Raw genomic sequence first — 26,281 nt, forward strand, 5'->3', positions numbered from 1 at the left:
AGTATGCTTCAAAACCCACTTCTGATTTTGATTACCAGTAGGTATTTTAACAGATCAGCTTAGAAATGATAAAGGAAGAAACCACAAGGCAAGACATTTCAAGTTGCTTTCATCATAAAGGGGCGCTCTTCTCTGTAAGAGAAATGATAATAAATCCTGTTTTCTGCATGAGAAATGAATGTGTTCCTTATGGCAATAATCAACTAGAATCCAAGTAATTGTCTGAAGCAGTTGCTTTACCTGCAGGACACTGATGTTTGTATTGTTTAGTAGTTAAGTGTTCTGTATTTTGACATGAATGAACATGTTCTCGAATTATCTTCCTAGAAGAAAAACTATACTTTTGTCTTCAACTTCTCCACTACCTTATGTGGATGCTGGAGCATCATTAATTGCTCTCCTTGTATTCCTGATGTGATGCTATGATTAAGCTTAGTTACAGGCAAAACAGTTCTCAACAAGAAAAAAAAAAAAAAAAAATCTATCAACTAGCAAAACAACCAAGCTCAAACATCCAACACTCCACTAAAACCTCAAATTCACTTTTTTTTTTTTTGAGGGAAAAAAAATTCTTTCCACAACTACAGCAATGCTTTCATTTTCCAGAATTGTTCTCTACTTATACTCCACTAAGGCTACATGAATACTCACTTTTTAAAGGACTTGTGAACCTTTTATCAAGCTTTCAACTCATCTGTGTCCAACAGCTGCCTCTCTGCATGATTTGAGATAAACAATGACTCTTCCTTTCTTTTTGAAGATTAAAGGGAAACAGGGGAAAGCAGATTTGGCTGGAGGTGGTAGTGCTGGCCTTGCAGTGGTCTGAGATATCAGGATTGTTTGAGGGGTAGGGTTTAAATGAAAAGAACCACAACAACAACAAAGACCATATTTTTAAACTTGGGAAGAGCTAATAGTATGAAAATCCGGAATGAAGGAGCTTGGAGCAGATATGAGCCTGTATATCTATGTTAGAGGTTTGGTGGGAAGGCAGAGGGAAAGTGCATAAGCAAGGTAATATGCTAAAGAAGGTCTACATCAGAAATTCTGATAACTACCACTTAGGCTGAAGACTGGTAGTCTGTGGATACAGGCACATACCGAAGGATAAAGGTAACAGCCACTGGACTCCCACATATATTGAGAGGTGGGGAGGAAGCAACTGGGGGGTCTGTAGGCAAGTTAATTCCATGTTAGTCCTGGTAGCAAAGCAGGTATAGCATTTTATAGTCTTTTTAAAATTTTTTAAAATGCTGTTAATTAAGGTTTTTTTCCCCCAGTATAAATATTTAGTTAGAAGCACTATGTAAAGGAAAGAAATTAAATAAATAATTAGAACAAAAAATCTTTTCAAGTACACAGACCACACTAAAAGGTAATAGCACAAAAGGAGACTGGTGCACAATAAGCAGAACAATATCCACTACAGATACAGAAAGGCTGACCCACCAAACTCTCATATCTCACAGACAGATAAATAATAAATGTACTCCTGCCTGGGAAGATACCTTTCAGATTTAAGTGGAGAGTAGGAAAATCCACTGGGAGATCCAGTGGGAAAATATAGTTCTACTAACACATATGTGCGCTGAAAACACACATTTCAATGTTATTCTCGGACGACTTCATATTTAGTACTTTTTCTTGCATCTGTACTGAAACAGACCCACCTTGGGGATACGAACCAGAAATTCTCCTATGCACAAATTCTCTATACAAGAACAAATTTGATCCTTCTAATAACATTTAAGATGACTGTAAATACGCAAAGATTGTCGGCTATCAGCTGGAAGTAAAGATTAATACACTGATCTGGATTGTGAGATCAAATTTTGTTGAAAAACAGGAGAATAGCTACACTACCACAACTAACAAATTGGACAATGCTGTATGGACAGTGAAATATTATTCTTTGTGTATAGTCTTTGGAATGTTAAACACTACAGCCATAGACAAACTGTTTATGTCATGTAGGTTATACATTAAAATCTCTACTCCACTTCCCACCTCACAAAAACAACCCAGCAACATCTTGACAGAGAACATGGTGCAGTTGAAGGCACACAAGTTATCATTCAAGGCAAGAAAAAACCTGTAGTGTTGACTATCTTTTGTATGCTTCTGAAGACAGTCTGTGTAACACTCACCTGTTTGAATTTGTTGGAGAATCCAAGAAAAATAAATTTTTTTACCACTGAAGGAAAGGAGTAATCAGCGGCATGCAGCACCATCTGTGTACCATTAGCGAATTTCAGAGTGGATTAGGCCATGTGGTAAAATTATTAGTCTCTGACATCACTGACAAGCAGTGAATTATTACAATGCAAGTCTCTAGAAAAAGTAAAACAGTACTCCACCCTAGATTCATATATGTGATGAAAAACGCAGCTGACTTCCTTGTACTTTTCAAAAATACTGAAAGGATGAATTATAAAGCATCTCTTATTCAATAAAATGGAGACAAAAAATTAAATGAAGATGATACCTTTTGATACTGGCATGGAAAGAACAGGAAAGATGGAGCTTTTGTCTTTTAACAGAGAAGTAGCATGATAAGCGCCAGGAAAACTGTATTTGGTCTTTGCCTTTTCTTTCTCATGCTGGCTTTTCTCTCATTTCATGCAGCCAAGTGGAGATCATTGCACAGAATGAAGAGCTGCAGTTTGTGCCATGGACCTGGGATGTGCTGGCACATGTGAGGTGGGTTCGTAGCATTGTGCTATGAGCGAGAGGGAAGAGTAAGGCAGAAAAGAGGCAACTGAAGTATTTCTATACAGATAAAGCAAGGTGAAGTATTTCTATACAGATAAAGCAAGGTATCAAGTGTTCTGAGGGAAAGAATCTCCCCTCGCTTTAAATGGCAACGCTTTTTGGGGAGAGTAAGAGCAAAATGGAGTTACACCTAAGGCTGCAGCCAGTTAGGAGGCAGTGAAGAGTCTGAAGGATTCTAGAATTTAGGATTAATTTTTGCATGCAGTAGAGTGGAAAGTACAATAAAAACAGAGCCACAACAGTCTTTGAGACGCCAGGGTTCTTCAGCTGAATGAGAAGATAAATGACAATTGTACCACTGTTTTCAGGGAGGCCTAGTGAAGTCAAGGCTTACACGAAGATATTGCAGATCGCAAAGGGAGTAGGGGCCCAGTCTAAACTTGGTCAGCAAAAGAAGTAAGGTTTAATCTAAAAACATGAGCTAGTATTGAGCTACTGTTAGACATTTGAAATAGCTCTATGCAGTGGTTACAAGATGTCTGTCAAGGGATTGACATAGCCTATCCTCAGAGGATTCAATATTTGAATTCATTCACCTGTGAATGGAAAAGAGGGCTTAAAACAAGCAACTTCTGTCTGTATAGTCCTTGTCAGCAGCAAAAGGTCTCCTTACATCTATGAGATTGTTTTTTGTGTGCAACCCACAAAAAAATAGAATTCTGTACACTCTTGTACACTACTTTTCTAAGTTTTACACCTATTAGGAAACTGTAATTAAGTAATTGGCTATGGAAAGTAGTGCATACAGCAAAACTGCATGGTCACATGCAGCTTCCTGCATGCACAGATATAAATACTTGATTGTCAGTACCTACGCTCATAGAATCTGCTTACAAAATGCTATTCTTAAACTATACAATAATTAGATGTTAAACCGTTTCTCTTCTGGTTTTGCAGTTGCAAGCAATAGGACAGAATGAGCTCTCTCCTTAAGCTTACTCATATGGGATGCAAACAATAAAGGATAATAGAGCAATAACAGAGCAAGAAGTATGTTACTTAAAGACGGGGAAATAAGAAAAAAGAGAAAAATCATATGAAATCGAAAATTTTCCTTAAGATTTTGGTTATGTTAAGAAATAATTCTCTAGCCTTAGCAATGAAAGCCCAACCACATACAGTGATCAAAATTGGGTCATTAAAAACCACAGATGATAAATCCAAGACAGTTTTGGACTAGCTTTATTTTCAGTCTCGGATTTCTGATTTTTCAGAAAAAATGAATTCCTATTGTTCTAGGAACACAGAATTGAATGTAATATACAATTCTGCACTGAACAGCACCTATGAAAGTATCCGAGAATGTCAATTTCTACACTGTATTTCAAGAATTTGAACTCATTTTGATTTTAAATACTGTTCTCTTACTAGTTCTGAAAACTGTACACCAAATGTCTCAGAAATAGTTGTTGAAAGGTATGAAGAGTTGCTTTTTTTCGTTTTCTTTTTAATATACAAAACCGAAAGTTTTGGGCCAGGCTTACACAGTAATGCCTCAGAGTATGGTCATTCTTAGTTTCAGTAGACCACATCTTACTGTGCAGTTTTTAAGACAGATTTCTGCTTCACAGTGTTGAGATACATTACTATTAGCAGTGCCTCATATCATAAATTACTCAAATCTGAGGCTGTCACAGCCTAGAGTAAAAATGAATTGACACTGCATAGCACAAAAGAGAAAAGAAGGATATACCTTCTTTGCAGATATGACCAAAAGAATTTGAGACAAATATCAGAAGCCTTCTTGTTCTGATATACATCAATTTTTTTAACGACTAAGCCACAAAATATAAATTATCACACATCAAATCAAAATGTTATTGTCATAATTTTCCAGCACTGTTGTAATGGATCTGACGAAAGCCTTCCATGATTCCATTAGAAGAATAATATGAACAGGAGCATAGAGAGTTTTAGTAAATGTTTTTGTGGCTAATACATTGCTGAAAAAGTATTAAAATCATTAATCTAATCAAGAGAAACAAAATTGCTTCATATGTGCTAGATTCGTGTCAACAAATGATATAATCCAAACAGAAATACTAATGTTTTGCATCTGGAAGTCAGGAAAAAAATTCACAGCGCTTACATTGTTCTGTTTTTAAAATGTAGAGAGATAGAGTACTTAGAAAATCCCATTCAAAGAAGGAGGTTTTTTGGCATAGTGAGAAATAGTGCTGATCCATATGCAAGGCAAAACATTTTAGTACTGAGATACTTCTGACCTTTTCAACCTTATGAGAAAACTGCAACTGATCAAAGTGAACGCAATGTGTGGTTTGCAAGCCAAGAGAAGTATACTATAATTTTATTCTAATGTCAAAGAGCACGTTCATAAAAAAAAAAAATCACATCAATTATCTCTTACAATACTTAAAATATTTCTTGTTGCATTCAGCAACTAATCCTGCAGAATGTCATGTACGGCCTTACACTTCTACGGTGACTCCGAAGCTTCTATGAGCTGGAAGAGATACAACACTTCGAGGTATGACAAACTATAGGGAAACTACCTAAGCCACTGAAAGACTGGAGAGTGCTCTTAAATTTGTTTAAGGCTGGGCAGTAAGTACAAATGTTACGCTAACTATACCTTCCACTGCCACATATGAATTATATTAAGTAAATTAATATCATCAGTACCTTCTAGAGGGAAAAAAACCAAAATATATAAATCAAAATAGAAAAACATTAGTGTCTAGATTCTGTTGTATAGCCTTTAAGATGTACAAATGAAAAGATGGAAGATAAAGTAAATAATTTGCTTTCACCACCGTATCTTTGTAACAAAGCATATCCACAGCAAACAGTGCTTATACAGTGCAGCAGCAAGGGGACAGTAACCCTTTTAAATAGTTAACTAATATGACTGATAAATGTTACCAATGGCTTTTATTTTTCTTGCTTTCCAAACAGAATAATAAAAAGGTATTCAAAATAGGAGAAAGACATTTTTCTCAAAGGAAGGAATCCCTAGAACTGGATGGAAGACAACTCCATCTGGAGACGACCAAACAATATGAACAGGTTTCTGCCACATTCAGTCTCAGCAGCTGGGACATCTTTTTCCCTTGACATTTTAGATATCATATATTAGGGTCATATTATTATATTACTACACATTAAATAAAATGAAGCCAAAAATCAAACCACAGCTTCAAAGGGCATTTATTTCGTATATAAAGAGGTAAAAGATTTTGTCATCCAGTTGATCTGTGCAACTGAACTGTTGTATTAATTTCTTAAAAATTAAGGACTTAAAAGGAATATAGTCAGTTTCATTGTGTATGTCTTCTCCTTTTAATTTTTTAAAATAATTCAGTTTCTTCTAAGAACAAAATTTAGAAAAAATACTGTAACATTATGAGACTAGTTTGCAGTTATAAACAACAAAATTCATAGTCACATTAGTACTTACCCACTAAATGCCTGGACTGCATACAGCTTGGAAGTATCCAAGGAACTTCCATTTACTATCCGAGCCTTTAATAAAGACCAAAACAAATACAATTACTCAGTTATTCTTCGTAAGTCCTAGACAGAAATTAACTGCGTCAAGCATACAACACCTAATATGAAGATGTTTAGCAGGGTCAGCTCCAGGCCAAAGCTAGAGTAACTATTGCTTTGGAATACATTTTGGTAGCGTTCTGCATTTAGTGAAGCACACTGGAAGAACCCATGGGAAGATAAGATATTGCTTCCCTAATATTGTTGTCCTTTAAGCCCTATAGTGTACGCAGTGTAGATGGTAATCAGAAGCAAAAATCACATGTATCATGTTTGACAGTAGCAGACCCCTGTGTTCACAATTATGATAAGCACAACAGCGAGGCTTATACTGTTTATAAATGCAAAACATTTGCAATACATTCAGAGGAGAACAAAAGAGTGGAAAGCTGGGAAAAACATGCAAATTTCACAACTAAAATGAAGGAATCAAACAGATCAAATAAGTCACAAACAAACATCAACAAAATACATGATCCCTACAGTAAATACGTGATTTTAAACCTTTTCATCCACAGAACCGCTATCTGAAAGAGAATTGGGAAGAAGGGGAATATAGGTTAGACAAAACAGTCTCTGAGAAAATACCTTATGCTATTAAAAACTGCCTCTGCTTTAATCTGCTAATGTATAGCAAAGTCCAAGTAACACCTGTGCTTAGCTGTATTATTGCAGTAAGATCACTGTCACTACATTTTAAACAAGCAAAAGGATGTTTTCAGTAGATAAGAACCACTGCCACTTATGCAGAACTGTGTGGATACCATATAATTTATATACTGTATACCATCTCCACGTGATTTTTAGGTTTTTTGTTTTGTTTTTGAATATATTTTAATGTTAATGAATATATATTTAATACAGTTGTAGTGTTAAAAAAATAATACTCTATTTTAAAGGAAAATGAAAGTGTTTGTACTAAAGATATTAAAAAAAAATCTCACGAACTGGAATTATTCTGCTCTATCATAGCTATTCACATGACAGAAATTACCCCCCAAATGCCAACAGAAGAAAAATTGTCAAAGATATGATATATATATACACACGTCATTATAAATTGCTTAATGCAAAAAATGTGATGTATACACATTTACTATCAGACAGACTATATTTGCTGACAGGAAAAGCTATCCTTATTTTATTGTCTTGTCTATTTTAAAATACAAGTGCATTTAAAATTGTTTTTATTTACCTTTCTCCCAATTAGTGTGTGTCTCTGAAAGGCTTTATTGTGCCAGTGATTTTAGAGGCTACATATGTGATCAAAGCCAAGCACATGCACAAGAATGGACAGAATAGACACCAGAGGCAAGTTGTTCAAAACTTATTTTACCAGTCAGATAATATATGATTTTGTATTTTTCAAAAACATTAAAGAGGATTGAGCTACTCGGTATTAGCAATATCAGAACACCAAATTTGAATCCACAGAAAATCAAACTATGCAACAGTCTCTCCTCCTTTGTGAGATCACAAAATTTGTCATTTTCTTATGCTTGACTACAGATCATAGCTTTTCTTTCACAGCTATCATGAACAATTTTTTTAGAAAGAGTAAGTCTAAAAGAATGAAGTATAACTTATTGTCCCAAGGAAAAACTTGTGTTTTGAGTTATACAGGATATTAAATAAAATTATTACCAATACAAATTCCACAACTGAGTAAAAATAAAGCACATCTCTGTGCACTAAGAACATCTGCTTGCTGTGAATTGATACTTTTCATAGTTCTTCTCCTGAATATAAATGGACATGTTATCAATTTTTATGTTTTATAAAAATCCATTAAGATATTTTTTCTGCTGCGACACGAACTATTCTGATGTTTTCACACTTCAGAACTTTGCCACTCTTCAGAAATACTAGAATTTTTATTTTGCCTCAGAAATTAATTTTGGACTAAATTAAGCTATAGTGTTTTAGTTGTCACATTACCCTCATTTGACTGAGTAGATTTATAAAACTGAGTTTAGTATTTACCTTTTTTTTAAAATTTATTCGTGAAATATATTTGTCTGACAACATCAGACACAATGGGCTACTCTTTCTCCACAAGCATATAAAGATTTGGGTGACCATATGATCCTACTTTCCCACTACAAGATTATTACAGCATTTTCATAAGCAGGGTAAAAGAGCAGAGCCGGAAGTATCTAGATGACTGCAAGCTGGGCTGACCGTAGAAACAAAATGGGATATGCTTTTATGAGGGGTAAAGGAAATAAGAGGAACAGTTAAAACTGAAGTGTTGGAGCAGCATCTGGACAGGTGAATGAGAGGACAGGCAAGACAGGCTATACCAACAGGACTCTAAGTAGGAGTGACTGAGCCTAAAGTAATTCTCAAACTTGTAAAATATGTAGAGTCCACAAGGTAAAGAGAAATTTGCAGACTGGGAAATTTTAGGCAGAACTTCACTTGTAAGGTAGGAAATCTCACCATTATCTGTTCATGGAACCTACACCTTTCTGGAATATCTAATTATAACAACATTTGTAATACGGCCATTTATAGATGTACAATAAATCTCAGTATTATTTACATGAAATGCAATTTTAAAATAGTTTGCAGGTACTTTGCTACCAGCTGCCTAAAGAATCACAGGAATTAGATGTTAAATTCAGTTGTTTATAACGTTATATTAAAAGTATAAAATTGTTGAGACTCGTCTTCCACAATAAAGGGAAATTTGTAGTTCAGAGCATGAGACTGACATATGAAATTTTCTTTACTTCTCTTGTGTTTCAGTCAGCTTCATCTAATTTCACTACACTTCCTTTACTGGAACCTAATTTTGCTGAAATTTAGGAAGGAGAGCAACAATCAAAAATTAGGCAGAGAAACAAGGTATTAACTTTTTGGTTTAACCTGTTTATCCTTGAAGTTGCCACTTAAAAAAAAAAAAAAGCACCAGTCTAATGGCCTCTTTTCTCAATAGAAATTGCATAAAGCAGACAACTGATGTAAATTTCCTAAAATGAGATTTTGAAAACATCTCTTTTTTTGTAACAAATGACTGCATCTTCAGAGACAAAATTAGTTTGAAAACGTCATTGTTTATTGCTTCTTCTGAACTCACCATGAGTGAAATAATCTGAACAGTGGAAGTGTTCTCTGTGTGTAGGAGAGCACCAAATCAGTGAGTGTACAGAGTCACCAAGCAATGCACTTTGGTAGTCATTAGGCTACCAAAATAGACCGCAACATTCCTTAATGTAGATAAGAAATGAACTGTGATTATATAAGAGACAACTGAATGTATTTTCAACTCAGGGATCCAAGGCTAGACATCTCAGATTATACTGCTGAATGGCGATTTCCTTAAAAGAGCTTATCTTCATATAACTCATTTCTGTCATCCAGGCATTCTATGGCAAACAACTAACCTAAAGTTATGAATATACTGAGAACAGTGTAAATGCTGGTTCACTGAGTTAACCCTATGGGATACTTCTTATTTTATGTCCACCAGTTTGCTGCTCATTAGATTTTTATTTTACGTGAAAATTCAATACATTAAGAAATACCAGTATAGCCTTCATGTTCTGCCTCTATACCATGTGCCATTTTAGATAAAAAGAGGGTGTTTTACTAGGATTGTAGGAAAAAATCCATGGAGTGATATTGTCTCATAATTGTTGCTATTTCAGCTCCAAGTTATTTGCTGTCCCCACATCAGTTTAAAGGTTTTGAGAAGGCTAAGATATTCCAACAAGTGTTTATTAATGCTGCATAATTACTATTCAAACTCAGTCTGAAAACCATCGATCTTATAAAAGTTGAATTTTACACTGTTATCAACTGTTTTCAAATTAACATGTGGTCTGATTTATCCATTTTTAATAGCAATGTTCCCACCTGTAACTTACCACACAACACAGAAATTCATCACATAAGATAACTAGCTTCCATACCCAAACTTCCCAGAAAAAAAAAAATCTCTAAAGGATGCTGAAAAGGCAGATTCTTCCAGCATGAAATATAAACTAGCAAAGAAGATACAGAAGTGAAGACAGACCTTTGCCTTTGTAGCTTATGATACCAACAAAAATACAACTGGACAATAGTCTCATCAGTCAGCAGAAACATTTATATCAAAGAGGTTCAGAAGATTCCCCCTCCTCTCCACAGTCACAAGCATCCTTCAAGCCTTGTGTCATTATTTCACTTTTGCATTTTTCTGAGCAAAAGAGAATCACCTTAATACACTTCTCTTTCTTTAAGGATTGCAAAAATTTAGTCCACCACTGCCCTGCCATAGCACAAGAACTGTAATACGGTCATAAAAATCTAAACTGTTAGGAAAGCCTAGGAATAAAATGGTATTATGTGTACTACCTTGATTTTCCACTCTTGTAAGTGTGCATAATTGTATAGCACCAAATTCGAAAAAGATTTAAAGCTCATTATTCTCTCAAAGTACCATTTTAATCTTTAATTCTGAAAAACAGTTGCAAGAACGTCAAACTGACTGATAGTTACATCATTCCTGGAAGCAAACCCTTTAGACATAATACTTGCTGGAATTAGATAACAATACAGCTGTTCCATGGAAATAACATGTGTAAAGTACCCATGGTCAGATGTAGCTTGTAGTCTGATCTGGACAATTCTAGTTAATATGTGTTGCTAAGACAGGGAAATACAGGATGAAAACCAGGGTAAAATAAAAGCAGCACAATAAAGTAGTAGATTGTCTGTCCAAAACAATAATACAAATTAAGCCATGCTAAAATAATAAATGCTGTACCCAGAAGCTAATACTATCACTACAGAATGGAATATTACAGTATATAAGCCTAGAGGATGTTATGTTGCTGAAGCATATTCTAGCAAGATATATTGTATAACGCTTGAAAGATAATATTAAAGTTAGCACATCATAAGAGATGAGTGATGTTTGTCTGACAAAGAGAAGGTCAAACTTGAATAAAGCTTGGTTGACAGGAGAAACAGAAGAATTGCTGCTAGCACTTTACTAGCAGTGATGTAGAAAAATTACTAGTGGATACATTGAGAGCCAAAAGAGGAGGTCAGCTTGGTGAAGATAAAAACTGCATTTGTGTCTATATTAATAAACTGGTCTGCAAATCTGAAACAACAGGACATGCTTTGAAAAAAATCCCTGGTGTTTAGAAATTGAGTCCCATTAGACTTCTCTTGTTTTGGCTCTTGTTTTCTATTGTCTTTCAACAGCTACTAGATACTTCCACCAACTTCTGAATCTTACCTTTAAAAGAATAAATTATTGATTATGAAGAGATCTATTTGATTACAGAATGTGGTATGATACTAAGGCATCTTAATTTTTGGTGCTCTCAAAAAACTACTGCCCTCTTGAAGATCAGGCTTTCTTGACAGTCTCCAGCTTGTCAGTGACAGTAGCGAGTAAAATGCAGAGTGCATTTGAAGCACTCTGTTTTGATCCCAGAACACATCAGAATGGTAAAGTATTCATTACCCATAAAGGATAAAGAGGCATAATTTATCTTTTTTGTACAAATGATAACAGTAAATTGAACCAAGGAATTAATTACAGCCTATGAAAGCAAACATAATTGATTATTGCAAATCTTTCCATACCACACATTAAACATTGCTGCAAAATATTTGTCTCGGACTGCTATATCCTGGTCTTACTTGACAGCTGAACTCCCATCGTGTTTCTTCCAAAGAAATCCAAGTAAACAGCCACTTGGTTTGACAGCAGCTGTGCGAGTGGTCCCTCAGGACTCTAACAAACAAAAGCATGTTCCTTGGTGTTTCTTACACTGAGTGTGAGGATTTCACTGATACATGCAAGCTGGGTTGTGGTAACAGCATAGACAGAAGTGACAGGAGGGCAGGAATGTTAAATGTCTACCTGGGACACAGGAGCGAGCTGCTGACCATCTTGGGCAACAAAGAGTATCTGTGCAATAGCAAATAGTTTAGTGCCAGAAGAGCTGATCAGAAGGTCAAAGCAGTTGGTGCTGAAGACTCTTGTGTTCACAACATAAACGTTTTGGGGGCATTTACTTCATACCAGGCAAAGACCCCTGTGGACTGAAAGCCCGTTAGTTGCTGAGCACATCAAGTGTGATCTCAGAGACCAATCTCTAGTTCAGTTGCCTCTGTAAAACATCTAGATCACACTCAGACATTCCAGTGGTCAAACCAAATGTGGTAAATTGGGAAGACATAGATTTGTTTCAAAAGCGTACCCCTGTTTAAAATAAAATGCTCATGGTGGCAAACCCGTAAGCCATATAAATATCCTACTGTTAAAGACCAAGAACTATATACATACCTAGGATCAAGAACAAAGGAGCAGAACATAATGTCTGGGAAACAGTCACATGTTTCACAGGCTACGATGTTCATAGCTGCTGTTGGTATGAAGCTGTTTCTTCTCCTGTGGAGTTGTGTCCACTTCCCAGCTAAGATTTAAGGAACTTTCCAAAATAGTCTCAAACACTTTAAAAATTATCTTCAAAAAAACCAAACTAGGAGGCTAAAAAATTTAGCTAAGCCAGATTAATTTCAAGACTTACAGCAGTGGAAGAAAAAATGAGTAAATGTATAATCACGTACAGAATAAAAAGATGACATCAGCCCACGTTGCTTACTGAGATAAGATTTTGGAATCAAGCTAAAATAAACAAATTGAATAAAAATAGGATGACAAAAGCCAGAACTTGCAGAGATTCATAAAATGATCTGTGAGAACAGACTGAAAGGATTTGGATTGCTTTCTCTTATTGACAGATAAAACTAAGGAGGGAGGTGGTGACAGTACTTCAAATGCATTAAAGAGTATAATAGAATAATACTTTTTTTTTTTTCTCCATGGTTAATGATGTTGGTCACGTATTAGATGTCAAAAAAAGGCAAGAACGTATGCTTACTCATACCGACAAAATCTACAATTAGCATTCATGTAGCAAATACTATAAAGCTCAGCATATTTTGTTCTTTGATGATATTACCTTTTTTTTAACTGAAGCAACTCAAAAAAGTCTCAAGATAACACTCATGAAAGTAAAGAGACTGACCTTCTTAACAAAACATTAAAAAATAGTTATTTCTCCCATGGTTAGCTTTTATGCTGTAGATAGAAACCAAATAAAATTACACACTGATTCAGCTCTGCTGAAGGTAATAATAATTGGAATAATTACGCATAAACACCAAGGAGAAGCACAGATGTTAAGAGCTATAGACAGTACACTAGAATTCAAATCATGACTTCTAGTTCTATTGGACTTTTTCTGCCTGATAGGACATGCAGAAATCCTTCCGAATTCCACAAACCATTTTTATAGTTAATAGGAATACGCATGTCTTCTTGTCCTCTGCTTTTATCTTTTGTAAAAGAAAATTTCAACCAACATGCCTTTTAAAGTTCCCAAACAAAATTCCATTACTTTATGTTTACAGTATCTTCCCCGCCTTATGGATGCAGAGAAGCATCAGTTCTATCCTGTTTGTGCTAAATAGAACAAGACGACCTACAGGTTAAGGTTAAAAACTGCTTTAGTCCTTACTCACCCTTTTTATACATATTCTTCTCTCCTGGTTTATTTTACATTCGATAAGAAGTTCATCATGTCTCTCTCTCCTTATTCCAACTTGGTATATATGCAGCTGATGGACAAGAATTCCTTTGGTGAGGCTGCAATTACGCTGCTGATACCTAGAGCTATACATAGTTTATGAATCTGGGATAGCGTTGACAAATCACTTGCTGCTGTTTGGCCTCTGATCAAGAAACCTCATTTCTCAAAGAGAAGAATCAGAGTCAAAAAGATGTTTTGCCACATCACATCTCTGAGATTGCAGTATAACATAAACAAGTCCAACTAATTTCAGCAGTCAACTCCAGACAAGCTACTAGCATATCAGTCAGCAGCTTGCTCTTTACTACTACTTGTTTAGTGAAAACAGATTACCATCTTTCCTGTGTTCAACAGGGTTTTCATTTTTTTCTAGTTAATTTCTATACTTTTCTACACTATATACTTTATCATAGCATCAAGGACATTTTTAAAAAGCTCTATCAGCAACACAATTAGAAGACATGGGCTACCTGGAAAACCCTCTATTTACATAGGTTTTAATCTGAAAATTAGTAAAATTTTCAGTGTAGTGAATAAGAGTTTTACACGAGGCAAGTGCAGAAAGAAAACTCTCTTACAAAAATGGTATGTATTAAACAATATAAAAGTGCAGGTGTCTGTATATATACATTTATGTTTTTTGCTAGAATTATTTATGTATCAATCTTGTCTTTATTTTCATGTTTACCAAAGCTTCTGATCATCTAAACTATCTTAAGAATACTTTCTACTGATTAAGTAGACAAATCTCATGGTTGACAAAGTTTCATCAGTTTCAACAATAATTTTGCATTAGCAGGAACTGGAAAGGTTTCAGATATTTTGTCCTATTTAGAGGCCCAGGGAGGCACAACTGTGTAGGTGCTCCAGTGATCACCTGGAAAATGTGCATAAAGAAGTAGTCTGGTACCTGTCCCATGAAGTTAGTCAGAAGCTTGCTTTGGCAGCAAAACATAGAATGCCTTTAGTTTCACATTTTATTGTAATATTCTACTTCCCCAAAAAGATCTGAGGAAGATTTGAGCATATTTATGAACTCACATTTTCCAAGTCATTACATTTTTTATATGCATGTCTAGATATTTTTTCAGCCATTTGCTTTAACAAGATTCCTTTAACATGAAGCTGTATTATAAAATGATGCAGTGTTATTTCTGGTTCTAACATACAATGATCTAAAGAAAAGGTTTAAATGTTTTAGAAATAAAAATAGAAAATATTTTTTAATCTTCATAATAAAACGTTGATTTGAGTTCATTTCCACAGCAGAACCAGTATAAATAAGTCCTTGGAACTCACATTTATGCTCAGGTTTTCTCTTAGCTCTAGGAAATTTACTTTAAATGTGTTTAAGCGCAAAAAGGGCAGGCAAATTGCATGAATTTTAATCAATCTACATTAATTCTAAGGTCAGTGAAAACAGTGTTAAATCGTCTCCTGCTCTCATAAGGAATGGAGTAGTAGAGACTTTCTTCTTTTATGAAGGAAGCTAGCAGTTTTAATAAATTACCTTTCCTAAAAAAGGAAGTCATTCTCTAAACAGAAGTGGTTTTGGGTGGTTCACTTTGGGTTTTGTTTGTTTGTATTACAGTCAAAATATGGAAGATATCTACCAAATCTTACTGATTAAGGCTGTGGAGGATTTTGTGTTCAGGGTTTTGGTTTTTTTTTATTTGGTTTGGGTTTGGGGTTGTTTGTCTGTGTGTGAGGGTGATGATTAAAGAATAGGTAGAGCTATTCCAGCAAAAGAGCATCTGGTAACAATAGAATTTTTTTTAATTCCTAGACTGTTACACAAGTGTATTTGTGACACACATTTTCATGATGTAATACACACTGATTCAGTAAGAGTTACTATGCTAAATTACACTGTTGATCTGTTTATTTGAAGATTTTCATAGAGATACAGCATTACAATCTAAGATTTTCTGATAAATATGAAGCCGGTAACTACAGAAGTAAAATACAATCAGCCACAAGAATACTATTATCCTTCCTGAAAGACAAATTAAACATTTTTTTAAAAATTCTTTCACTTCAGGTTTCTAAAACTTGGATTATTTTTTTAACAGATCATGGAAAAAACCCGTAACTTCTTGTTAATAAGGGTTTGCTTTTATTTGAATTGCAAAAGTCTCTAAGGTCATGATCACTACTCTTAGTACAATTTTCCTTACTCTAATACCTCTTTTGATGGACTGAGCATATAATAGCAGCAAGCAACTGATGCAGACCATCTTTTCATGAAATCTTAACTTTAGAGTAGGTGAATCTAACTACTTGCTCTTCACAGACAAAAGATGGATGTCTCATCTTTGTCGTTAACTGATTAGATTTCCTCACATAATCTTTCTGAAGCAACCTTTCTACAATTCTACTAATCTCAAGCTCAACAAACTGCCATTTACTATGTTAAAGCTCTGATATTTCTTCTTCCCCATCAAATGGCAGCAGATAAGCAGGAAGGGAAGGGTATAAAGATGTATGCCCGACTCTAGAGTGAAACCAGTGGCAAGAAAAAAAAAATGCATAGATTCTTCATGAAACACAAACATATCCAAGAAAGAGTCAGTGAAATCATTATACATTGGTTCATCTGCAACATCATGACCGAATTCATGGAGTGGTTTATAATTCTTTAGAACACTATTTTACTTCCTGTAATATTACTGAAAGATTTCCAGAGTGCACATATGTATAGGAAAAAGGATTCTCTAGAATTTTAGCTGAACAGGTCAAGTGCGTGATTATATTTTATTTATCAATTCCTACCCACATCATCTGTAAATGTGTTTAGTTTCCCTCTACTTCAGCTTCTTAGCCCATTAAAAAAAAAGTTAAAGGTATCCATAATTTTGTTTACCTGATGAAAAGGCAGGCACAAACATAAAGTTAGGAAAGAGAAAAAAATAAAAAGACAGATAGAAAAACTGGATTATTAAATTCTGTAGTTCACTGTCATCCCCAATACAGCACCAAAATAGATTCCTTAACTTGCAATAAATCTTGATTACTCAGTACCACTTATTTATTCAAGTGTATAGGAAGGGTATCCATTTCTTCCCCAGCCTGTTTACACAATACATCTGTTCCATTGTCACTGTCTCCTGATGTGAATATGGAAGGGAATTTACACTGATGAAAAGTCTTTGTAATCTACCTGTTTACGTTCTTCACATACAAAGAGAAGAGTAATGATGAATCAACTTCTGTTGAAAAGTATTGTGTCCCCAAATCCAGCTTTTTATACCTCATACATAAGGTGAATATATTTTTTTTAAACATTGCAGATCACCTATATCAGCTACATAGCATACACAATCAGCCCTTATATTAATGAATAAAAAATAAATCTATTAGGGATATGGTACGAACAAAACCTTCTATCACCGAATACTGTGGTTTCAATGTTTTGAAACAGAACAGAAAATTTTGGTATTGCTGTTAACTTTCATTAACTAAAAGTGTTCCCATCTGGGCTAGTCTTTCACAATGATACAAAGACTAACTGCAGTATAATCATTCATTAACAACTTTTTTTTTTTTTTTTTTTTGCAATTAGACTACGGCTGAGATTAGAAAGATGAGAAATGCCATTGGGCTCAGTGACGGAAAAGCATCTCAAAGAGATCATGTGAAAAATAAAATTTTGTTATTTTGTACAAGGTGATGCTAAACTCAAAGGAAACTGAAATTGTAGCCACAGTTCTGCTTCAAGCCTTCCAGTGGGTCTTCTGGCGAGTGTTTAGAGGGAAGTACACTTAAAGCCGTATAAAGTGTGTTAAAACTATATCAACTTTAAGCTGCATTAGTTCAAGACAGCTTGTTTAGATTTAGTTGCACCTAAGCCTTCAATAGTGCCACAACACCATTATTCACTGAAGGATAAGTATAAACTGAAGCTTGTATTTATTTCTTTAACAACAAAATACTTGAAGAAATGAGGTGGTAATGACAACAAAGTGGTCTTATACATTTCAAAGAAATCCTGCGAGACTTACTTTTGTTTTGACAATAGCAGACTGACTAAAAAGGGAGAAAAGGCCACCGTTATCAACAGTCTCTTTTATACTGTGGGATGAACAAGACTGACTGCCATTAGCTGTTACTACCCGTCAACGAAGGAATTAGCAGCTCAGTTTGTCATCCTACACGCAAATATACAAGTCCTATTTTTATTAATTTGCTGTAGTATTTTACACACTAAACTAGAATTCTGTCGTCTGACTAGATATCCTTCCCTTAATCCACACAGCAGCCTAAGAAAGCCTTTATTTTTAAGGAAAAAAACCCACAAACTCAAAGATAATTCACATTATTTTAGTCAGTAAACACAGTTACCTCAAGCAATTAGGAAATAAGATGGAATATACGTCTACTTTTCATTTCTTTCTAAACAGTGGTCCTTTCTTAAAGTCCACTTCCCAACACAGCTAATGTAACAATATCGAGTGCAGGAGAACTCTTTAATATTTAAAAGCAATTTATCTTCTAACAGGCTTCTTTCCCCATTGCAGTCACCACCAACCAACATGCAACTGCCGTGACCAAGATAATGGCTTTATTTATCCTGTTTCCACCCGAATAGCTATAAAATGACTGATTCATTTACTAAACAATACCAGATCAACTGATTTTCATCTGGGCCACAGCACTGATTTTTCAAGTCCAAATCCAAGATTTATATTCACATAACAAAACTGGTACAATAACATTAACCATAACTATTAGTTACTAGTAACTGTGCACCTATAAAAGTGTATTAAAAACAAACATGATGGCGGTAAGACATAAAGGAAACAAAAGCCTGAGTACCACATGACAAAGTCAGATTAGCTTCTAAAGCCTATACTCTGGGAAAATAAAGCTGACAGGCAGTTCCTGCATATAGTTATTGTAAAAAGGCTAGAAAAGCTGTCAAAATAAGAAGATATATACTTGTTGCAAAAGCACATAGTTTGAATAGACAGAGTTTGAAATATGCATTAATAATATACTTATTTTGCTGACAGCTTTCCTCGCTGTGGAACCAAGCGACCACACCGGAAGCAGAGTGTGGTAATATATGACTGGTTCCTTCGGTTTCAAACATTAGCATCATATTTCCTTTGTCAGGCATACACAAAATAAGGCTGTATCAATACTTATCTCTATGTTCTGCTCTTCAGTCAGATACCACTAAATGTAATACATATTGTTCCTGTAAAACAATAGAAAATCCATCTTCTTCCACTGTTAAACGCAGCTCCCATCCCTGGCCCCTGTAAATCTGACTTGCCACTGTATGTTACGTACAGAGTAAGATGAGTTCACCCACCCTGAGACCGTAAATAATCTACAGGTTATTCTGTGGCAGAAAATTCAGACCAAAGGCTTTTTAAAATCTGACCAGTCACTAAATGATCAGTACAATCTTTATCAACTAGATCAAGAAGCTATTGCTTGTAAACTACCATTCATAGAAGGAGTCTATGTTATCAACAAAAGCAACTCTGAAGAGTGCACACAACTCTGGAAGATTATCCAGAGTGATAGTTTTATCAGGAGAGCAAATGGCGTTTATTCTAAGGCACCTGTAAAAGCTAATAAGATGGGGACAGAATGAAAGAAGCTACCAGGGGAACACAAAGCTAGAAAATAACAAGTGAGGACTGGAACAATAAATAAAAGGATAAGAGTTGGTCTCAGTTACGACATACAAAGAAACAAACCACTGACTAGCATTTCGCTGATGTTTTTCTAAAAAGCCATCAATCCTTTCATTAAAATACACGCATCGTCACAATGCCTTTATGTCCTTAAAGAACTTTAAATCTTTAAGTCCTTAAAGAACTTTAAATTACTCATGTACTGCTCACATCTCCTCTCATCCATATGCTCTATACTTTCATTCCAGTATGTCTCCAAATGCACGTTGTAATAAATAATACAAAAGCAATCAGCCTACAGTGTATTTTTTTCTCTCCAGCTAGAGACACAGAATAGGACTATCAAATGGGGCTTTTGTGAACTAATCAATTATTTATGTATCAAAGTTTCAATGACCTTACCTCATGTGTTACTAGAATGAAAATAATAGCATTCTAAACCTTTCTGTTGTACTAAATCAGAGAAAAAACACTACGGTATTATCTGTCTGTATCACTGGTTGGCCAGACTTCTGTCTATCTGCTCCTGGCTACCTGGAGAGATGAATCAATTCATTAAACAATAAGTTATGCTTTGGTTATATAATGAAGATATGCAACTAGTACTTTTCCATCTGCAAATAAGAAATCAGAAGCTGAATCAGTTATAGAGGCAAGAGGACAAAAAACCCCAATACGTTCATGAAAATCATATAAACCCTAGATCAGCTATTAGTCACTTTAAGTTATTACTGCTCCTGCAAATATTAGAAAGAAGATATAATACCCCAAACTACTATTTGCTTAAATGATAAATAAGTATTCTCTGGACACGCATGAATCCACACATAAAGACGAGAGGGCAGGTTGTGAAAACTGAGAGGCTACAAACTGTGCGTTTTGTGTGTTTTGTAGAACTCCTTTAAGAACCGATTTACAAAATTTAATACAATTGCTGTGCAATTCAAGTAATAAACGGAAGTTTAACATGTTTTGTCTTCGAGGACAAACTGATATTAAGAAGTCATCCTTTTTCAAAGTTTGTATATAAAGGATTCAAAAAATGTATTAGCTTGTCACAGAACAGTTGAGGCTGGAAGGGACCTCTGGAGGCCATCTTGGCTAACAAACCTGCTCAAGCAGGGTCGCCTAGAACAGACTGCCCAGAACCACATCCAGACAGCTTCTGAATATCTCCAAGAATGGAGATTCCATTATCTGTGAACAGACTGTCTATAATATCAGTCATCCAGTTCTCTGAAAGCAAAATCAATAAAGATTTGAGTCCAATAATACTTGATGTCACTCAGCAGAAGAAGTTTTTCAGGTAATGTATTCTTTTAATTGACTACTTCAGCTAGGAAATATATATTGAAAGTTTTAAATTCTGAAGAATTGTTAGGTATTCTGAAGACATTAAAAGGTAAAATATCATATTCATCCATTAGCTATAAAACATGAAAGACCGTTTGGTTAGTAAGTATTGCCAGGTACAGTACAAGACCCGAAGATACATTTGTAACAAACCAGTTAGAGACTGCTGAGGCAGAATTCCCGATTGAAACATGTCCTCCCTGTTGGTGAGGAAGACAAGTTGTGAAAACAGAACTGCTACTCAAGAGTCAATGCATACTGTTGTCAGAATAATCTGAGAAACAGTGTTGTTGTTGTAGCCGTTCATATGCAAATTCCTTTTAACCTCTTGCTATGTTCCCTTCTCCTTTATTTCAGTGGAAAGAAAAATGGAGGCACTAGCATGACATCTTACAATCATGCAGACTCTTTACGACCCATAGACTAAACCCAGTAACATATTTTCATAAACTAGCCTTAGTATCAGTTGGCTTCTTTGTAAATATAGTATAAGAAATGCTTCAGTAATTCAGAAGAAAATAATCTCAACAGACGGAGACTGAAAGAGGTCTCTCACCTGCTAGGTTAAAAGAAGAATAAATACATATAATTCATAGAACCGATCACATGAGATGCAATATCAAAGCTAGTTCTCATTTTCTAAGAGCCTACGTTATCCAATAATGTATACAAATGCACAGACTTTAAACAGTGGAACCTATTTAGGTTTCACTATTTTAGGTCTTCTCTGTGTTCTTTCTTTAATTAGGTCCTCAGATCTTTATATTCCTATTATACAACAACAACTATGTAAAATGACTGTGGTCCTCTTCTTCCATACCTCATAAAACCATGAAAAAGTAATGAAAATACTAGCTATTGCTAGTTGCTTCTTCATATATATACCATCCAATGTCTAACACATAACTGTAGAAAAATATCTACAAAATGCAAATATACAATCTAGTGTCATTGTCTGAATATAAAAATGGGCATTAAAATCAACTTCCATATTAGCAACATTTAGTTGCTTGTGCAATGCACTTTCAACTTCGCCATATGTTTATTGTAAAAGTAGTTGTCCATGTACAAAAGAAAATTTTTAGTAGCTCAAGCTTTGGATGCTCGTTACTACCAAATACAATACTTGGCTAAGGCCACAATTTTTCATCTGTAAAATTAATGCATCAGATGATTATTTCTTCAAGGCATATAAAGACAGCAAAGATTCAGTCAAGGTGACAGTTACCATCTGGCTAGCTATAGTAATTATGTACTCCCAATTAAATGCACATGCAATAATATAGTTAGTCTTACAGCATATGTTAATATTGAAAATCATCATATCTGTGTATTACTAGAGGTATTAAGTTCTGTATACGACTGTCTGCTTTAAAGTTTGTTAACACAGAAAACAAACATCGTGAATAAATCTATGTCAATACCCTCTGAGTTAAGCTCCTTTCTACCACATCTTCATACATGGATACTATCATTTACACTTCTTTTCTCTTTCCTCCACACCCTTCTCTTTCCTTTTTTGGGCACTGGCTACTTGTTTGAGGGCTTAATGGGAGCACAGCTATGGACAGAATTAAAATCAGTTTAGACTTGCACTCTCACAATAACATAACAAGTTATAGGTTGCGTACAGGATGCAGAACAATGCTCATCAGGATGAATATAGAACCAACCTTGCCTTGAGAACTGTTAAAGAAAGCACTATAATATCTGAACACTCTGGATTACTCCTGTGAATGCATTTATAAAGTTATAAGAAAACTATGAGTGGTGTACTGTTTAGTTATTTTTATAAGATTGAAATATCATGAAAACTAATTTTCAAGTTACTGAAATTCAGAACAATACAATTCCTTACAAACATTTTTGACTAAACATATTCAGAAAATTCCTTCAAAATAAACTTTTAAAATTTTAGCCTTTTGACTTCCATGGGACTATGTCACCTTATGAACAAAACCAGACATACGCAGAATATTTGTCACCAAATTCAAGAGAAGCAGGATAAGTTACCATACAGAAACTAATGTTCAACTCTAGTAAGAACAATGTTTTACTGAAAAGACAATATTAACATACCATTACCTCCAGCAAGGATCTTGTCTTCCATATCATTAATTTGCTTCTTGTATGCTTTTAAAGCAGCTTCCTTAAATGATGGTCGTATTTTTTTTTTCTTTGCAGTTTCAGTAAGCATCTCTGGGACATTCTGATTTTCATCTTCTCTTACTTCTATATCAGCAGCCATATCATTTTCAACTACCAATATCTCTTCACTGACCACACTGTCAAACTGCGTGTCATACTGCTCCTCTGGTAGTACTGCATATGGAATTTCATACGAAGACTGACCCAGTTCGTATTCTTGGATCTGCTCACTAGTTTCACTACTATTAGTTCTATTTTCTAGTTTGGCAAGGACTTGTTCCATTACTTCTACATAATCTGTTTCATTCTCATCAGGTGGTTGATCTAAGTCTTCCTCATACTCTGCTTTGTAACAATAAGGCTCAGCATAAACATCAGAATCGAGTGTTGTACTTGATTCATTTGCAGTAGACTGAGATAAAGTTCTAAACCTTCCCATAAAAGATGATCCACTGTCTTCATAACCACTTAAGCTTTGTGTGCTTTTATTCCAGACTACTTCGAAAGCTGACTTAGCACGTTGAAGCGTAGATCCAAATTTAGGAAAGCTGAAAGTCTTATCAGAAAGATCTATGCTTAATCGGCTATGCCATGATTTAGGGGCTGCTTCTTCTGAGTCGTCACTTGGCAGTTCACTCTGACTCCGGTACATCATAGGCAATCTGTTTTGATTCTCGTAGGGGGAGATAGAATTTGTTTCTTGATAATCATCATATTGACCAGTCCACTGACTTTGTGATTCGCTGTCAAGGCCTGGACATGATGGAGAAGTACCATCAAGCGTAAAATCGTAGCTTTCAGTATCATACTGGAGGTCAGAACTTTGGCACTTTCCAAAATCTGTCTGTTGATCTGAAGGGCTGCTCATATCATACACAAAAACTTCCTGTGTGGATGAGTCTAGACCCAGATCCACCCCTGGTTCCAGCTGGTTCCAGTCTTTCCATAGAGCAAGATCATCTTGTAAAGCAAGCTGAGAATCACTATAGTGGCTTCTGTCTCCAGATGCACATATTCCATTGCTTACTCCACTGTCAACATTTTCTGTGTTCTCCACTTCATTTTGCCCTGGATACTGTTGCATATCTTGGTCAAAAGTCTGTTCCTGGGAACTGCTGTACCAGTTTGTAGAATCATCTTGCCTTCGCTGCCAAAGTTCTCTATCAGAGGAAGATAATAATGAACTGCCATTTGTTCTGCTAAAATACTGATTTTCTGAAAAATCCTCAGAGTAAGACTGACACAATTTTGAGAAATCTGACTCTGAACGGCTAAGTTTTGGTGCTGCAAAGTCATTCTGTAAATGCCATAAAGGAGTCATGTCTGAATAATAGGGTTTTGATTGGTTTTCCATGTTGTCAAATTCTGGTGACTGGTTGCTGTAATTTCTTCTATTTGAAAAGGTGCTATTATCAGCAGTTCTATTAGTACTTGGGGACTCAATGCTCCCCTTTGTAGTGCTTGCTTTTATTTGAAGTGCTGATTTAGATATCTTTGCATAACTGTTCTTATTTATATCTGATTCCAAGTCTTTATCACTGTCAGGTGATTCCCAGTCATGCATTTTAGTTTTTGTCTCCACAGTTAAAAGCTTCATATCCATACTCTCATACGTCTGAGAGGAAGGTAATCCTCTTTCTTTTTTGTCTTTTATGTCATGGGAAAATATATCTGTAGAAATTCCAATGCCAGTTCCCTTAAGCTTGTAAGACTTTTTTAAAATCAAATCTCTCTGTTGTGATGACTCAAAGTAAAGAAGAATGGGTCTTGGCTTTGCGTTGGGACAGTCTCTTTGTTGCCCCAGTCTTTGGGCAAACTCAATTTTAATAGCACTTTGTGCCTCTGAGAACCCCATTTTATCTACTAATATTTTGTAAACTATGCTTTCAGTTTTTTCAAGCCTCTCTTCGGGCACGTTTAGAAACCGAAGACTTGCTTTGTTTCCTGGATGGCCTATCTGCTTAATGTAGTCGTGTATGTCCCGAGTTTCTCTTCTGGACTGTACAAATCCAGTTCGCAATTGTTCAATTTCATTTTGTACAACTTCTACACTACTAGAAATTTCATCAATGGATTGTTTCAGAGCATTAACATGCCCTCTTAATTCAGAGAGTTCTGTTTCAATTTGACTTATTCCCTGAAGCTCTTTAAAGATCATTTCCATAACATCATGGGTTTGACTAATACAACCTGTCGAACTAAAGCCAGGTTCTAGAGTATTTGATTTCTGGTGACGGCCAGTTCTGTCTAGAGATTTACTTCTTAAGCCCCATGTTTTCTTCCACGTACTTAGTTCCGAGTCAGATGAGACACATTCTTGGCTCTTCTTCCATTTCCTCAGTTTTCGTAAAGCTCCCAGCTTTAGTGTGTGTAAAGTGCGTTCTCCATCAGAACTTCCATCAGATGGTGCAAGGCTGCCTACGCTTTTTCTGTTGCGTCTCACAGGCATTGTGTGTAATAAGTATTCGTTTCTCTTGCTATTACTTTTTACTTCGCTTAATGACTCAGAATATGAGCTATCATTTGAAGACAGATCTTGAACTATAACTTCACTATTGTTGTTTGTTACAAAAATGTGCTTTTGCAGTCCATTAGCAATAGCAACTCTGTAACTGAACGTTGGAGAAAGTGAAAATTCTCTATTATTTTCCTCTTCTTCAGTTGATAAGTTGCGAGCAGATGGACACTTGGCAATCTTCTTAACAGTGCTTTTTAAAGTATTCGAAAATTTTGGATTCGTTTGTCCAATCTGTGTTAAGTCTTGTTCCTTTTTGCTCTGACAACTCTCTTTCCTTTTTGTACTATTTCCCGATTTCTTTGTAAACATTCCTTTGCAAATCTTATATATGTAAGATAAGATCAGGCTCTTTAAGAGGGCAGAAACCATGGAGTGTAATTTATATTAAGCTGTTTCCACAAAACACAATTTTTGATGCAGACATGTATTTGTATCTCCAACAGGATCATCAGCAAATATTTCATCAACAGAGGCTACATACATATAAACTACTGATGCTCCAGTATCATTTGATGAGGGAAAAAAAAAAAAAAAAAAGAAAATGCAATCACTCATCTGCTTGTTCAAAACCAAATCCTGAACGGGTTTTGTATGTCTTGCAAAATCTCACTCTGCTGCACATGGCTTCTTGAAGTGTCTAAAAAGGAGGGAATGACATTACAATGGCTGCCAAACAAACTTATCATTCAATAATACTAATGTTGTTTTAACTGTGTTACAATGGAAACACA

The 26,281-nt window shown here is 35.3% G+C and overlaps 1 protein-coding gene across 2 annotated transcripts in view; it reads right to left on the minus strand.

Moving 5' to 3' along the window:
- The window catches only part of UNC13C (unc-13 homolog C), a 184,326-nt gene extending 158,404 nt beyond the window's left edge, over positions 1–25,922 (minus strand). The window contains exons 1-3 of one of the 2 annotated variants that reach the window (XM_009940223.2): positions 22,970–25,922; positions 6,787–6,809; positions 6,191–6,255 (exon numbers count right to left, since the gene is read on the minus strand). In XM_009940223.2, coding sequence (XP_009938525.2) covers positions 6,191–6,255; positions 6,787–6,809; positions 22,970–25,919 — 3,038 coding nt within the window. In that variant the 5' untranslated portion in view covers positions 25,920–25,922. The remainder of the gene's footprint in view (positions 1–6,190; positions 6,256–6,786; positions 6,810–22,969) is intronic. The other variant, XM_075431450.1, reaches the window with a different exon arrangement.
- Positions 25,923–26,281: the final 359 nt, after the last annotated feature.

This window comes from Opisthocomus hoazin, chromosome 10, assembly GCF_030867145.1.
Source record: "Opisthocomus hoazin isolate bOpiHoa1 chromosome 10, bOpiHoa1.hap1, whole genome shotgun sequence".
NCBI lineage: Eukaryota > Metazoa > Chordata > Aves > Opisthocomiformes > Opisthocomidae > Opisthocomus > Opisthocomus hoazin.